Source organism: Lissotriton helveticus, chromosome 1_1 (genome assembly GCF_964261635.1).
Source record: "Lissotriton helveticus chromosome 1_1, aLisHel1.1, whole genome shotgun sequence".
Taxonomy (NCBI): domain Eukaryota; kingdom Metazoa; phylum Chordata; class Amphibia; order Caudata; family Salamandridae; genus Lissotriton; species Lissotriton helveticus.
The window spans coordinates 720,932,602-720,949,858 of NC_136057.1; the positions used below are offsets into that span (position 1 = coordinate 720,932,602).

Below are 17,257 nucleotides of genomic sequence, written 5' to 3' on the forward strand. Positions count from 1 at the left end.
CCCAGCAGGAAAAGTCCATCAGGTGTCCAGGGGCTGGGCAGGGCCCAGGGATTCCCCTGAGCCCAAGCAGCAGCACGCCCCTGGCAGATTCAAGTTAGAAACAAGAACCTTTTGGAAGGGGACACAGCCCCTTCTTATACAGAAAAAAAGTCATTGAAGTCTTTGTGTAGGCAGTGTGAGAACCAGCTAGACTGGTTTAGAGGGAAGTCCCTTCAGTATCAGGGACAGAGGTGACAGTCGCCCAGCGGGGGGGTGGAGCCAGCATTGTGGCAGGCAGGCACAGCCCTTCACTATCAGGTGCTATCTCCTCCCACTTCCCTGGCAGCAGATGCCTTTCATCCACGGGCTGACTCAGACAACCTCCTGGGGGCTCTGCAGCCCCTGTCACACTCAAACCAGACAGTCAATCCACAAGCAGGCCCAGGCACTCGTGGGTCAGGCTCACCAGCCAATCACGTGCCAGCAGACTCACTACACAAATATGCCAACTTCTAAAAGTGATACTTCTAGACTAGACACAATCATGCCGCATACACCATTACGCAGCATTCAATCTCACGAGTTCTCACATATCAAACTCGACCCTGCACTCCCCACACATCAGGAACTACCATGGGCATACATATTCCCCATTCATTCCTATGGGAGGACAGGTCACTCACCACACATACACAGAGAGCACACGCACTTTACACTGTACCACAGTGAAAAAGTGCGCAGAGGCCTAAAATCACCAACCCAGGTTCCAGAAACAGGCTAGGAAAAAGCAAAAAATTCTCGGGGTGAACCTGCCAAAAGGGCCAGGTCCAACAGGGACCAATACATGGTGAAGGGTGTGAGTCTTACATGATGGTACTGATGGACATGTACTTGAGTTGGCCTGAACTAAGGATATCCAAGAGGATTGAGACGAGACAAGTTGTGTCCTTCCTTAAAGAACGGTTTGAGAGAGAGGGTATACCCAACATTATGTTGACTGACAATGGAGTGCAACTGGTTCCAAGGGAAATGGAGGAATTCCTGGGGAAGGGTGCTCATTATATCACCCAGAAACCAACCGCATGGTGGAACGCTTCAAATGAGTGCTGAAAGAGAGCATTACCATGGCTAAGGAGAGTGCCTTGGAATGGAAGGAGGAGATAACTAAAAAGGTTGAGGCTTATAGAGTACCCCCTCATGTGGTCACAGGGAGATCACCATTTGAGTAATTTCAGGAAAGAGATCCCAACACGTTAGTGGCTCCTCCATGGGTAAATGAGGTGGAATCTAGAGCGGGCAGGCTTGATACGGATGATAGCTGGAAATGAAGGGAAGCAAGGAAAATTGAGGCCCGTAAGAGCAATTATGACACTAGGAAATCAGTTAAGGTGACACCTGTCAAAGTTGGTGATTGTGTCATAATTAGAGGCCCATACGGGCGAAAGGGTTCAGGTGGTTTGCAAAAGCCTCAGAAAGTGATCAAGCTTCTGACCAATGTAGTTAAGATGGAGGACACCCTCATTTGGAATCTTAACAGGGTGGTTCTTCTCAGAAAAAATATAAGTGGTAATGATACAGTGGGGGCACCCACTGCTAAAATATCTCTGAGTTAGTCTACTAGGGACACTAAGCCGCAGGTATATTTCAAAGATTTTCTTTTGCGGAAGAAAGGAAGAAAAACTAAAGGAAATTTGAATCCGTTCATGTATACAACAACATAACCTAGTGCCTAATGTTAATTTTCTCATATTTTTGAATCTGCATGTTTATGCAATATATGATTTTATACTGTCTAGGGTTTTGTTTCTTATACTTGATTGAAATTGGGTGGTATGCCACTTATGTATATAGTCTGTAAAATGTTTTGCTGTTAAGGGGGGAAAGTGTGTGGTAAATCTAGGTTATCTCTTGTGCTGGTGTTAGCACTGGAGAGTAACCCTGGTGTTGGAATATAAAGAGGTCAAAGTGTGAGGAGGAACAGTTAGACAGTTCTTGGTGAGGAGCTGCTGGGGATGAATGAGACCTATTGAATGTGGAATAAACCTAATACTTCACACCCTCTCATTGTGTTGGTGTGTCCTGGAACAACACCTGTTACACACATATCATTTAAAGACTTAATCTTACTACAAGCTCGTATATAATTCTGACAACCAGTATTCCGTAATATTTTATCCAATTTGATTCAGCCGAACCAATGTTTTATTTAGAAATACATGACGAAACGATTCTCATAACATATATAATGAAATGAGTGGTGGACAGATTTTGGAAAAACACCAAGTGAAAACAACAACCAGAAAAAGTGACCATAAGAGTGAGTATGAACAATAAATTGTTTTTTTCTCGGGCAACAGCCAGTCCTCTTTTAAATCATGAGACACAAAAGGTAAATACACAATGTGTTCACTGTACACAACAAAGGTCTGTCTCCTTTAGATCTCGACGATGTTTCACCCCTGATTGCAGATGCTAGGGTCTCATCAGTATCGATGGATCACCTAGGGAACTGAGAGGGTAGCCATAATTAGTGATGAGGCTGACAAGGCAGACTGTAGTTAAACCGGAACAATAAAATCAAGTTTACATACTAGTTGTGTCACAGGATAGTGGTCTCTCTTATTACTGGTTGACCACAGCTCATTAGGCACGGCACAATGTGCCCTGACCTACATAGCCTGAACAGTTGGTCCTGTATGGAGGTTTTGTTTTGAGAAAGTGCACCAATGTAGATACAATTCTTGTTAGAAATGGGGGTCTCTAGTTGGCAGAGGTAGGTGCCATTGTCCAAATAGGGACCCTTTGCTTCTAGTCAGGGTAAGGGGGATACACACTTTAGACAACCCCTGCTCACCCCCTGGTTGCTTGGCATGAGCAGACAGACTTAGCCCAAAGGCAGTGTGTAAAGTATTTGTACTCAAAACACACAGTAATACTGTGATAGCGCCACAAATGGACACCACACCAGTTTAGCATAATAAAGTATCTTTATCTAAACTCAACAAGAACAATACGACAAAATCCAACATTCATATAAAAAGAATATGGCTTTTCAAAGGTTTCAAGTAACTGGGTCCATAGAAAACTATGGATGCGTGATTCTACACAAAGTACCTATAGATGCATCAAAATTCACAAGGCCAAACAGCCGCAGAGTAGGAAGCATAAAAAACAAAGAGATGCCTCAGTTCTTCTGCACGCAGGAGAAATGATGTGTCGAATCCAGACTCTAGGGGAAAGGGGTGCGTCAACTTCAACACGGTTCTGGTCCGCGGGTGCTGTGTCGGGAAAACCAGCCGCACAGGTGCGATGAGTGGAAATCTTGGATGTTTCGGCGATCGATGCGGGAGCGACAAGCAGCGCTGCAGCCATTTCTTCAGCATTGATCCCACAATGCATCGGTTCTTGCAGCCACGACAGGCGCTGCGTCATATCAGCAGTGACGCAGCGATTAATGGAAATTCTTCTTGCACGGTGGTGCTGCATCGGAAAGGACACCCGCAAGAAGAGCAATGCATCGATTTCCTTAGTTCTTCAGGTCTTTTCCATCTCCCAACAGCAGGAACCTCCAGAGGCCCAAAACTGGAACAGGCACCTCCTGGCAGGTCAGACCTCTCAGCAGCAGAGTTCAGGGGAGCTGGCCGTGAAGTCTTTGTGTCCCTGAGACTTCAGAAGAGGAGGCCAGCACACACAGGCCCTTGGAGATTCTTCTTCAAGCAGGTTCACAGCAAAGTTCCAGTCTTTGTCTTTTCCTTGGCAGAGACAGCAGTTGTAAGCCAACCTCACACAGCACACAGCAAAGGGGCAGTACTCCTCCTCCTCACAGCTCTTCAGCTCTTCTCCTTGGCAAAGTTTCTTCTTGAGTCCAGAAGTGATCTAAAATTCCTGGATTTAAGGTCTCCTACTTATACCCCAGTTTGTCTTTGCTCTCTTTGTGCAAGGGTCTCCGATTCCAGTTAAAATCAATTCAGTCCTCACTGGTGCAGTATAACTATAGGGGTTGGATAGAGCAATGTGCAAGGAAGACCGGTCCTATTCAGGTGCAATGAAATCTCCCCCCCCCCACTACTTTAAATGCAGCTAAGCCATATTCAACTCAGCTGTGAGTCATACAGGAAGGGCGAGGCACACCTCAACCCCCCAATGGCTGTCTACCGTGAATACACATCCCTAGCCCATGTCACTCCAAAGCCAGACAGTCAATCCACAAACAGGCAGAGGCCCACAGAATGGTTAAACACGAAAATGCCTACTCTCTAAAAGTAGCCTTTTCAAACACATAATTTAAAAAACATATTTACTAAAAAGATGTGTTATTACATTCTGAGTTCAGAGAGACTAAACTTTCTTTCTCAATCTTGTCCCAATGGGAAGTTATACTTATAAGATTTTACAAAGTATCTCCCATTCTATCACATGGGGCAGATAGCCTTTCAGTAATGAAAAACGAAGTTGGCAGTATTTCACTATCTGGCATATCACACACACCAGTACATGTCCTACCTTTCACATACACTGCACCCTGCACATGGGGATACCATGGGCCTACCATATAGATGTTTTACATGTAAGAAAAGAGGAGCTTAGGGCCTGGCAAGCGGTGCACTTGCCGGGTTGACATGGTAGTTTAAAACTGCTCACAGACACAAAAGTGGCAGGTTTGAGACACCTTTTCAGGGATACTCATGTAGGTGGCACAATCAGTGCTGAAGGCCCTCTAGTAGCATTTGATTTACAGGTCCTGACACACTTAGTGCACTTTACTAGGGACGTACCAGTAAATCCAATATGCTAATCAGGGAGAACCGATTGTTATAACAATTTACACAAGGAGCACTTGCACTTTGACACTGATCAGCAGTGGCAAAGTGCCCAAAGCATCTAAGCTAGCAAAAACTAAATCCAGCACAGCATCAAAAATACAGGAGGTAGAGGTAAACATTCTGGGGAACCATGCCAAAGATGCCAAGTCTAACAGTTCTACAAAGAAATTAGAACAGGGCATTAAGTCAGTGTATCATAAAAACATTTTGTCAAGAGATTGTGAAAGAATGTACAATCCTTACAGATATTAAAGCCATGGTCGAATGAGGGTAAAGTTCCAGCAAAGATAGTTGGGAATGGCCTAATGGAACAGAAAACCTCATTAGTTCAGAAAAGGCTCATGTAATTCAAATCGGCACCATCAGCTCAAGAGTGCTTTAGCACAAAGGGAAGAGCTAAACACTTACAAGTACCTCTTCTAAGAGGAAAGAGGGAATGCTGCATTGATGAAGAGCTGCTGGTTAGGGATTAGCTCTTCACTTTATTCTATGCCACTCTTGCGCTGACAGTGCCGTTTCAATCCCCGATTCTGGCCCATTTTATTTGTATTTATTATTGTCGGATTCTTCATGTATTCATTTGCAATAATCTCTGTTTTCCTAAGTCATCAGTGAGTTCATGAAAACCTTGGCTTTTGTCATTCACTTTGTATTACTTTCTGACAGGACTAAGACTATAAAAGAATTCATTATTATTGCTGTATTTGATCACCTTCACCGAAGCTGTCGATTGGCACCCTAATGTTTTTTAATTGTGTTTTCTCGTGTTTATTTTCTCCAAGTTGCACTCAACATGATTGAAACATGCAATTTTGTACAAAACTATGGTTGCCCTGACTGTGGGTGTTATCATGAATAGCAGAAGTCTTCCAAATCAACAATTCAGCATTCCCTATCGCCTCTTAGAAGAGCCAATTGTTAGGGTTTAGTTCATCCCTTTGAGCTACTGCACTCTCGTGCTGACGGTGCTGGTTTGAGCCGCGATTCTGGCCCGATTTATTATTGTCTAATTTTTCATGTATTTGTTCACAATAACTCCCAACAAGCCTGTCTTTGTCCTATTTATCCTGTATGTAGCTTCAGGTGTTTTTAATTTTTGTACGTTTTGGTGTATTTCTCACCATTCCATGATCTCCTTTTGAAGGCTTTCCTTCACCAAGTGGGCCAAGACCCATGACATGCCCGCAGCTACGCCTCTCTTCGAGAATGTAGCGCAATGGAGTGTCTTCCTCTATTTCTTCCAGCCCGGTCCCGCCGGTGGGTTCTTTTTTGACAGGCCTTGGATCTGTAATTGGGAGATCGTCATTCTGTAACTGTGCATGGACTATCCTTCTCCGTTTAGGATAAGAATAGTTATTTGTACCCATATTGTTAAAACACATTATGAATTAGTCTTGCCTTAATTAATGAGGTTTTGTGTTCCATTAGGCCATTCTCAACTATTTTTGTAGGAAATTTACCCTCATTCGACCACAGCTATTATAGTGTACACTGGTAAGAAACGTACATTCTTTCACAAACACTTGACAAAATGTTTTTATGAGACACTGACTTAAATGCCCTGTTCCCATGTCTTTGTAGAACGCATTGTATCTACATTGGTGGGCCTCCGTCAACACAAATCCTCCACACAGGACCAGCTCTGTTGCCTGTGTAGGTCAGCACACATTGTACCGTGCGTAATGAGCTTTGGTTTACCAGTAATAAGAGACACCACTATCCAACAACACAACCAGTATGTAGCCTTCACTTCTCATCTGTTATTTGCTACGCTCTACCTTGTCAGCCTACTCACTAATTATTGATACCCTCTTAGGCTTCCAGGTTATTCTTCAGTCCTGATGAGACCCTAGCATCCCCAATTAGAGTTGAAACCTCGTAGACATTTAAAGGAGACAGACCTTTGTTGTGTCCAATAAACACATTGTGTATTTACCTTTTGTATCTCATGATTTAGAGAAGGGCTGTCTGTCGCACGAGAGAGACCAATTTATTGCTCGTACTCACCCATGTGGTCTCTTTTTCTTTGTCTGGTCTGGTTTTTACACTTGGGGTGTTTTTACAAGTCTTTCCAACACTCCCTTCATCATATATGTGATGAGAATCGTTTTTTCATGTATTTCTAAATAAAATGTCGGTTGGCTGGATCGAATTGGATAAAGAAATTATGGAAAACTGGTTGCCAGAATTTTATTTGAGCTTGTAATAAGATTAAGTCTTAACAGAATATATGTCTGTTCTATTATAACGTATTCTATACAGATTAAGTCTGCACAGAAAAAAGTTTGTGTAATCACATTGTCTTTGAAAATGACTACCAAGTGAACATCTGTTCTTAGTGTGCGATGATCAGGAGCATGATGCACTATAGAAATGCAATTGTAATACAATACCGTACACTACCAGGGGGAATAAAGGGAAAATGGGGTTTTCATAAGTAAATATGCTACAGAGTTCAGAGAACTCTATAATTTCTGGTACAGATTAAGATGAATGCTACGTAAGCACGCTTGGTTGACTTTTCATTCTGAAATATATAACTTGATTTATCCACTGCTTTCACGGTCTTTTTAGAATCGTGTGATAAGGAAAAAGAAAAAATAATATATATTAAAATATGAAGAGAGACATTTGGCAACATTTTCCCATTCACCATCGTTTGCTGGAAGTGGCATTCACACTGGTCAGGCCACAGCCTACACTGAGAGGGACAATAGGGCAACCCCCTTAATCACTCCTCTGCTGGTAGTATGCCCATTTTCGAGCAGCAGTGAGGGCAGGCATTTATTGATGGTTTGTTTCCACACTGAGGTGAAGCAGGTACCAAAATGCAAAAAAAGGTCCCTTTGGGACACAGTTGCACAGCTGAAAACCCCGAACAGCAGAATCAGCTGGACCGGGGCACGGCTGCACTGAGACAAATCACTAAGGCTTCTGCAGTCTGCTCACTGCCTTCAGCGTGAACAGCGTTGGGCTAATGCAAACCAACTTAGCTTCTGCATAATTTTCAAGATGAAATTGGAGAACACTGGAAGCAAAATATGATACTTCATAAGTGCTAAAATCGGTTGCAGAAAAACGAGAACACTAAGTTTCAGCTAAGTTCTCCGTCTGGTACCCTTTGGCCACAGGGCATTGTAGTCTCCCATAAAGACCCAGAGGGGCCTAGTGAGAAGCAGAGAGCAGAAATGTGATAAGCACGGTGTGCTGCACCTGCCCACAGCCTCGGACTGCTTTTCATACCATTCTACGAGATGTTTAGTCAGACTTTTTCCTCATCTATACAATTATGTGGGATATGCTCAGGAACAGATTGGGGAACAAAAATAGGTCTGGACACCCAGAAAAAGTGACCCAAGTTGGCCCTGACCTATTGTGAAACATTACTTGAACGGCATCATGGGACTATTTTATGAGACACTGATGGTAAAGTGAGGGTTTTAAAGCTGGTAAGACTTGATGCCTCTAGGTAATGCTTTCCGTGACAATAATTACAAATGGAAGCATTCAAGCATAGAGGATTGTCTGTTTGTACAGACTAACAGCATTATTCTTTCATTACTGTGCATTTACAGTAGAGCAGGTATGTGCCTTCCCCACCCTCCATAGAAATACCTATGCTTCCTGAGCATCCCTGTCACTAATCAGACCTGTTTTCCTGCAGCCTCCACACCTACCTGTGCTTCTTACATTGTTGGCAATGACAACGACGAGGTTCCTGCACCCTCCAGAATGGGGGAACTGTTCTTCTGAAATTTGTCCCCGAGCTAAACTGTGTTTTCTTAACTCTTTTCAAAGGAAAGTGTTTGCCTGATGCACCTTTCCCAATTACAGACCTGCATCTACTGCATCCACCCCTTAAAAGGGAGGTGCAGCCTGACCTTGATGGTACTGGATGTTGCAGCCCAAGGCAGAAGTCATGGCTCCTATCAGACAATGTATGCAGTGCACAGAATGTGTAAAATCAATGCATCCAAAAAGTAATGTATGTGAATGAGTTTTCATTCTCAGAGTACCTTTTTTTCTCAATTCTGCATATTATTATTCATATGTTTCTGAACTTGTCAGTTGTATAACATTCCCTAGATGTAAAAATCAGAAAGGGAAAAGGAGGTCATAACCCACCCTCCTCTTATGCAGTGTCACAATCAGAAAGAATCAACCTCAAGTCATCTGGGGCGGGCCCACTGGGTAAAAGGGACAGAATTATTCCCTAAAGGAACTCTCATTCACTGACTGTCAAACAGTGACTTTTTTCATCATCAAGTACTTCCTGGCCCTCTGATGGTCAGGCATGCTGCGGCCTCTTTCCTTACAAGGGAGCACTTTTGTAAGGAAAAGAGGTATGGGATCTATATGAGGTAATCTTTAAAAATGCATAGGCGGTGCCCACATCAGTATTTTTTCACTGGTCCGTCTGACCAGGTTAAAAACTGGGGGAAACAGACTAGTTGGAGTTACTGTCACTCCTTGGCCGTTAGTTATGATTAACCAGTTTCTGCCACGTACTCCAAACCAGTGACTTTTATCAGGATCAGTATGTCCCTATTAATACCCTTTTGGGAAAGGGTGGCTGTTGAGGGGTGATACCCTGAAACCTGTCTCAGGATGCTTGCTTCTTTTCCAGTGAGGAAGTGGCTTTGCAGTTCGGGCTGGACTGTTCCCATGGGGAGCAGGATCAAGAATGATTTGCATATGACTGGGTCGGAACTGGGGTGACGTGGGGAGCAAAATAAGGATGGATTAAACCCAGATCTGTGACTGGGGTGAGTCTTTCAAAAGTTTCAACTCTCTGTCCATCATTTTATTTTGTGATGTTGCAATGTGCGTCCTAAGCGGCTAAGGGTATTCCCAGATGTGGGAACCTTGCTCGCTACATCGCTGGATTCAAGTTAGCCTGAATAATGAGGGGTGATACCCCGAAACCGATCCCAGGATGCTTGTATCTTACTCTTTTCAGATTTCTGCTTTCTCCCTTTGTAACAGTTTTTCCGCCTTTCTTTTCCTCCTTATTTACACTTTGTTTTTCCCTCTCTTGCTCACAGGAAATGTCTAATGGAGAAAAATAAGTGTCTGTCCCCAAAAACAAGTGTCTGTCCTCAATAATAAGTGCTGGTGGACCTCACCGACAGCCTCTGGCTAAAATTAAGCATTGACTTCAGCACTGACTGAAGAAAACCACAGAATGCACCTCAACCCAGCAGCACAATCCCCTCCTCATATTGTCATAAGTATTGTATAAAACATGTAGGACTGCACTAGACTTGAAACTCCAGTACAAAATGAAATGGTATTCGCAGGCAGAAAGGGAGCAACAGATGAAGGCAAGGCAGAAACTGGGAGCCCAGGTGTCGTTTCTGAAGCTTGGCTGGTAAATCAAAGGGCTATGCAGCAGGCGCACTTTTCTCAAGATGTTCCAATTAAAACTTTGGGCCCAACATTTATTCTTTTCCAAATTAAGCAGAAGGGTTGGAGCTAGGACACACATGCATGATAGTGTGAGTGTGTATATGGCCTTTGTGGAAAGAGTTTTGGTGCTGTGTGTGATGGCAGAGACTGCTCAAACCATGTTGCAATAGTTGTCTAGATATGCCTACTTCTGATGGATAATTCTACCTGCAGATCACTTGCATTGTAAATATCTCCCAGGTGCCAGACGGGATTTTTTTGGGTTAAATAGGGCCCCTATGCCTTCAGGCATCACCCTGGACATGATGTCATGGAGCTCTCTGTATATGGTACCACCCCCAGCCCTGAATGTCAGTACCTTTCTTCCTGTGCCTTCCATGCACAACTTGAGCTGCTCTGCTTGGAACATTTCTCCACAAAATGTAAATACTGCAGTGTTTTTGACAGTTTGTCTCCACTCTCAACACAAGGTGTAAGTGTTCAAGTGATGTAAACAATACCACAAACAGTGATTGCTCTCAGATCCCACATCTGCCTCTGGTTCCTGGAGGGCAATCACAATTCTGGGTCATGGAAGAAATGCGGCTTCATACATGCCAATGCAATGTAGAAGCGGGCAGTGGAGCTCTTTATGGCATGACCTTAACATGATCACAGGATCAGTAATTGCTCCAGGTCATTCCCCTACTACCTAGCATCAATCAATCAATCAAGGATTTATAAAGTGCAGTAAATCACACAGGATGGTCTCAAGGAGCTATTTTTTTTCTTTTCTTTTAAATGAGGGATAAGGCACTCAAAAAACGTGAGGAAAATCAAGGAGAAAGCAGTGAAGGCAAGGAGAAACCTGTGAAAATGAAGGGAAAGCAAGGAGAAGGCACTCAAAAACGGGTTTAAAACCAGGAGAAAGCAATGAAACAAAGGGAAAGCAAGGAGAATGCACTCATAAAAACGTGAGGAAAAGCAAGGACAAAGCAGTGAAGGCAAGGAGAAACCAGTGAAAATGAAGGGAAAGCAAGGAGAAAGCACTCAAAAATGGATTGGAAAAAAAGGAGAAAGCAATGAAAGGAAGGGAAAGCACGGCGAACGCACTCGAAAAATGGGGGAAAGCAAGTAAAAGACAGGAGCAAGAGCGATGCAGCAGAACAAGGAGAGCTGGGCCTGGGGCCTTCTTAATGGGGTTGTGCTGAACCCTTCATGAAGTAGGTCCTGGGAGGAGGTGGCAAGGGCTAGGTAGAGGCAGAAAAAGGCAGCAGGCAGGAGCAGCAGAAAGGGAAAAGGCAAGGAGAAAGTAATGAAAACGTGGGGAAATCAAGAAGCAGGTACTCACAAAAAGGGGGGAAACAAGACAAAAGCAATGAAAACGAAGGAAAAGCAAGGAGAAGGCGCCCAGAAAATGGAAGGGACAAAGAGAAAACAGCAAAAACATGGGAAAAGCAAGAAGAAGGCACTCAAAAATGGTGGGGGGCAAGAAGACAGGAACAAGATCAATGCAGCAGCATGGGAAGAGCTAGGCCAATGTTGTCACTGGTAACACAGGTTACTTGCAGTTGCCATGGGGACCTCTACTTTTGTTTGCCACGAGGATCTAGGCCTTCCTTTTGCGGAAGACCAGATGGAACTTGCTCTGCTTTTGCTGTGGGTTAACACTTGGGGAAACACGGAGGCAGCCATAGTAAGATCCTGCATTTCAGATTGTTTGTCTCTGGATGGGGTGGCTTGGATCACTTAGATTTCATATTTGATTAAAGCTTTTGAAGAAATAGGCTTCTAAAGAGTTGTTTGATAACTCTCATGCAATTACTTTAAAATGTAAAGAGGAAGTTAAGCTAAGCTTTTGCAATAATTGTAGGGATCTGAGGTTACAGAGAGCCTGGGTTTTAGTGTCTGTTGTAAGATATGTAACAGTTTCAATTACAAGTAATCTAGTACCCTAAATGTCCTAGATTATGAACCCTACCTTTCGCTGCTACCTAAACCTTTTTAGATTTGGTTTTATTGACTTTGCGGTTGTTTTCCATTTACAATGTGTATGGTCACCGGATTACCCCCATGTTGTTGTAATAATGCTGCAAATCAAAGCGCATGTCAGAACCCAGGTGCTCTACTTGTGTCCCTCTTTTGCGTGGATCAACATTAAGACGTCATCAGGGAGGCTTGATGTTTCTACAGAAACTCTGTCCCACAGAGAACTGTTACGCGGTTCTAAATGTTATTCGAAGGGTATTGGCAATTAGGAAAAGGTATGAAGTCCTTGTTGTATCAGTGTATTATCGATGCTCTCACCATGCTGTGTTCCCATTGCTCCATCTTATGAATTGTGCACCCGTTAACTGTGAGGATCTTTTTAATCTCTTCAATTTTAGATGAACAATGTTTTTTATCTTATTTTTACTTTTATGGCTTCAGATGAATAAAGATATGAAATTTAAAATGACGTGATTCCATTTCTTAATTGTTTCTTTTTTATTTATTGTACTAACACTTGGGGTTGAAGGGGGCGATTTTTAGAAGTGTGAACTTCAAATATGCCTTTTTTTGCATGGACATTGCAGCCTAAATGATGCATGTAACCTAAGTGCAATTGCAAGGACATGACCAGATCCGCTTGAGATGCTAGATTAGAAGAGAGGATAACATGCTACAACTTTATGGAAGTTGCAGGTCATGTGCCTTTCCTGCGTGGTAACACCAGACGTTTTGCCTTTTTCTACACCCTATCTCGGATGGCTTTAGGAATCTTTGTACTATACCAGCGCTAAAAAGTAGTAAAGTGCTTCCACTCTAAATCATGACTTGGAAAGTTAAATGTTATATGTGGATTGCAGTGCCTATTAATACCAGCCACATATATGACAAGAATATATTTTGGCCAGCAGCAGCACTGTGCTCGAACTAGGCGGCATTTAAAATGCACTGCAGTGGTAACTTTGCCATTTGGGAGAAGCCTGTTGCTATATATATATATTTATGTCACCTCTAAAATGTCCTTGTATGCCCACGGAGCATGGTGCTAATATATAAAAATAGAACATACTAAATATCAAAATGTGTGTGCCCTCACAGTGATATAAAACACAAAGCTTTTTTACTTTATAGGCTACGGTAGATTTTTTAGGCCCAGGTGAGAGTAAAATCTTTGTTTCCCGTCTCCACTTACGAAAGGGCTAGCAAAATGCTTTAAAGTTATGTCCTGCTTCGTTTTTAAACTCTGACTTAATGGTGATTTTTGATATCCTAGGCAGATAAGCAACTTTAAATAAATGTACTACAGATTGCCTGAGTCAGAGCTGACTTGAAATATTTTCTGTCACCCATCACACCTCCAGAGCTGCTTTACACATCTTTGGCTGGGAGAGTTCACAACTATGACTCAGAGGTCAATAGCTTGCACCTGGACCCAGAAAAGGTCAATTGGTGTTAGCTGCTGAACACTTAGCAGAGATTAGTTATTTGGACGTGGAAATGAACAGTTGGCGGAACAAAAGACATCCTTAGCACTAGCTCATTGGACTTGAAGAGGACAAGGATGGCTTCTCTTATTTATTCCTAAGACCCTCCGAGACAGGTTCTAGCCACAGTACCAGGGAAAACAGGTGTGACCCTGTCCAGTAGGGGAGAGGCCAAGAAGCTGAAGACAAACCAGGTTGGTGGCAGCTGAGAACATCCATCTTGAAACAGGGGCTCCTGGGTAATATTACTGTACGGCAGTAAGGCAAGGAGGAGGTGGATGGAGGTGGAAGGACGTTGAGTAAGTTATTAGAATTGGGCAGTAGAATTAGTCACTGGCTAATGCACAGGATAAATTGGCATCTCTACCATCACCTCCTCAGAATCTTTCAGAGCCTGGGAGGACTTCATCTGAATAAGATGGGAATGCTCGAAGAAGATCCTGATACCAGGTTACTGAAGAGGAGGACTCAAACACGTACTCCTGAAATCTGCTAGCGCTCTGAAACTGCTCTCCCAACTTCTGCTTCAGGGACACAAAAAGGAGAAGGACTCCGTGCTTCTAGAGGGCCCAGCTGACTAAGAAGGACTAGACCCTAAAAGAGACCAAGCTACAAAGAGACCTGGTGCCTATAAAGTTGATTACAATAAGCTTTCCCTGCAGATGGAGACCAAGGGCCTGATTTAGAGTTCGTTGGATTGGTTACTCCGTCGCAAACGTGACGAATATTCCATCTGCCATATAACAACTGCAAATGAATAAAATGCACTTGTAATATGGCGGACGGGATATCCATCATGTTTGTGATGGAGTAACTCATCCGCTGAACTCTAAAGCAGGCCCTGTGTTTAACTGGGACAACCCCCTTGATGAATCCAACCTTAACACCATTGCGGTCATTCTGAAATTGTGCCTAGAACTTGGCCCACTGAAAATTGTTGTCTTTCCACAGTGCTTGACTTTTTCAAGACGCTTTTTGGCTTAAAACTTCAAAAGATCCATATCTCCAGTTCCTCTTAGCCTATTTTTAGGACCTTGGTGTCTTTTTTATCATATAATTGTTCTATATTTTTCTGAATTGGTTTGGAGAGGTTATTGTATTGTGTTCTTTACTTTAAAAGAACAAATTCTCGCAGAAGTGGGGTTTGATCTGACCAGAGTGGGTTTATTAAGTTAGTAGTAGAACCCTCTCTACCAAATTAATCCCCCATTTCTGACAGAGCCATAAGCACATCTTGGGAATTTGTATCCAAACAATGTGACAGCAATGGCCCTAGTAATGAAAGGTAACACACATTTTCCTTGCAACTTGGTTAGATTTAATCAATGCTCTGCTAACTGTAAAGTATAAACTGAAACAGCAGTGATCATGCTGAGTTAATTCTTGGTCTCAAGGTTCTGCCATAAGATTGAACTTCTTGCTGGAGCATGACTATGTTGTGACAGCTGGTACGAGATTCACTACTAGCAACGATGGTGACTGGAGAGAGAAGAAAGGCAAGGGCTCTGAAGATTTCAGCCCCAGAAAGTGAGTATCTTAAAAGTAAGCAAAGCCGGAATGTAAGCAGGTATAAAAAAAAATCATCTTGCGATATGAGGCAAAAACGTTTACAAAATACTGCTGGTGCTGTGGCATAGACTCCCACTAGCTGACTCACTACAGAGGTCCTATTACTTCTCAAAATACGGAACATATTCATGCAGTTGATCTGATCTGGGAGCCACTTTACATGTAGGCAAAGTCCTAGCATGGCTAGTACACACAAGGGAGATATCAATAGCATTTATGTGAACCTTTCTCATCACCAGCACATTTAGCCACAGTTCATGCACTTAATCCCATCTTTTTTCCTTTGCCCATTCTAGTGGAGTGAGACAAAATCTTTATTAGAGCATTTTTCACAGAGCAAGAAGGAGCAGGAAAGGACTTGGTTTTTACCCAAAGAGACAAATATATTTCATAACTTTGCACAACTGAGATTGTATGCTAGATTACAGGGTTGCCATGTATGATTGCCATATAGGTAAAGTGTTTACTTACGTTACACAAATTGGTATGCAATTAACGAGCTAAACAAAACCAATACATACCGAAGAGCTGATTTTACCACTATGCCCAAAAATATTTGTCCACCTTATATATATAGCGCGGCTGCCTATCCCACATGTGCATTTGAAGATCACCAGTCACAAGAAATATCACACTCCACGCTGCATGATGAATTAAGTTGTGGTTGTCAATCAAACATGCATGTGCACTTTGCACATTCCCAGTCGCTCGCACAGTACATATTAGTAGTTCACACCCAGAGACCATGAGGAATGCATGTTCTGCTTCCAACATATGCGCTACCTACCTTTCCTCGGAACGCTCGGCCCCTCTCCATCATCTCCACGCGCTGCTTTCCAGTCTAGTAGCTTCTCCTTGACACCGTTTTCTGTTGAGTTTTCATCTAAAAGTTCCAATGTTTTATACGATGTGTTCTTAGAGCAGCCTTCACAGCGCACGGCCACACCCATATAATACAACGAATGTATGTGTATACAAAAGTATGTGTGCTTTCGGAGGGTCTCACAATTACTTGCCATTTTAGCCAAACTTTATTGACGTCGCAGTTTGGCCTTCTTTGTCCATTACAAGCGGTCATTGCATATTTGTCCACCCACAGACGGAGAATGCGCGAGAGGGCACACTTGCAGCCTTCATTAGTTTCTTTTCCAAATGAAAGACACAAAGACGTGAATAAACGCCACTCTGTGTGTCAGTGCATGCAGAGAGCAACGGGGCAGCGTGCCCAGGCGCGAGCTTTCATTACAGGGCGCCAAATATGCAGAGCACACACGAGACAGAATGGAAGAATTGGGAAACCAAAGCGAGTAAGAATGTTGTAGAGCAATTAATTGAATGATAAGGATTCCTAAAGTTTCATAGAATAAACACGATTAACGCTGATTGAATGGAACATGCCAATGAAAGGGGCACAGGGGGAGAGGAGAGTTCATGTATTTTCACAGAGACACGTACCTTTTTCACTCCCATTTACATAATGCGGCGGCTTGTTTTTGTCTATGCTGTTAAAGCTTTGACTTCTCCGATTCAAACTGGAGGCTCCCTGGCCCTTGGCACTGCTGCCCGCAGCTGGCACCCTCGAGGGCCCTGGAAGTCTGGAACAGGAAAATTGACAATTAATTTCCTAAGCGATAATACAGTGTAAAAAATCACAGCGCGGGTTGTATTTTAGGACCTTAATCAGAGAATGAAAGGCAATTTCCACGCATTCTACAGTCATCACACACGGAACAGTCCTTCTGCAGCCGGCAATACCGCGCAGTGTGAGTGGACAGGGTTAAACTAAATATAACTGTCAGTATCAATTAACAGCAAAGAAAAGTCAATAAGGTGGCACCCCAGATGCTGGAAACACAATAACAGTTTACAACAGTGAAAGCAAATTCAGCTAAGTGTGATACAACTGGCGCTGAAGGGCAATCCAAGGTCAAGTAAACTGCTTTACTGACAACTCCACCTTACCAATGACTGAGGGGACTCTTTCCGGCCCGTGTCTGCAGAAGTTTGTTAAGATGACGGTCATGT

At 43.1% G+C, this 17,257-nt stretch overlaps 1 protein-coding gene across 2 annotated transcripts in view; it reads right to left on the reverse strand.

The window, feature by feature from the left end:
• Nucleotides 1-17,257, reverse strand: part of NAV3 (neuron navigator 3) — a 1,248,418-nt gene that overhangs the window by 736,448 nt on the left and 494,713 nt on the right. For both annotated transcript variants that reach the window (XM_078674251.1, XM_078674250.1), the window contains exon 7: nt 16,688-16,827. In XM_078674251.1, the coding sequence (XP_078530377.1) occupies nt 16,688-16,827 (140 nt within the window). The remainder of the gene's footprint in view (nt 1-16,687; nt 16,828-17,257) is intronic.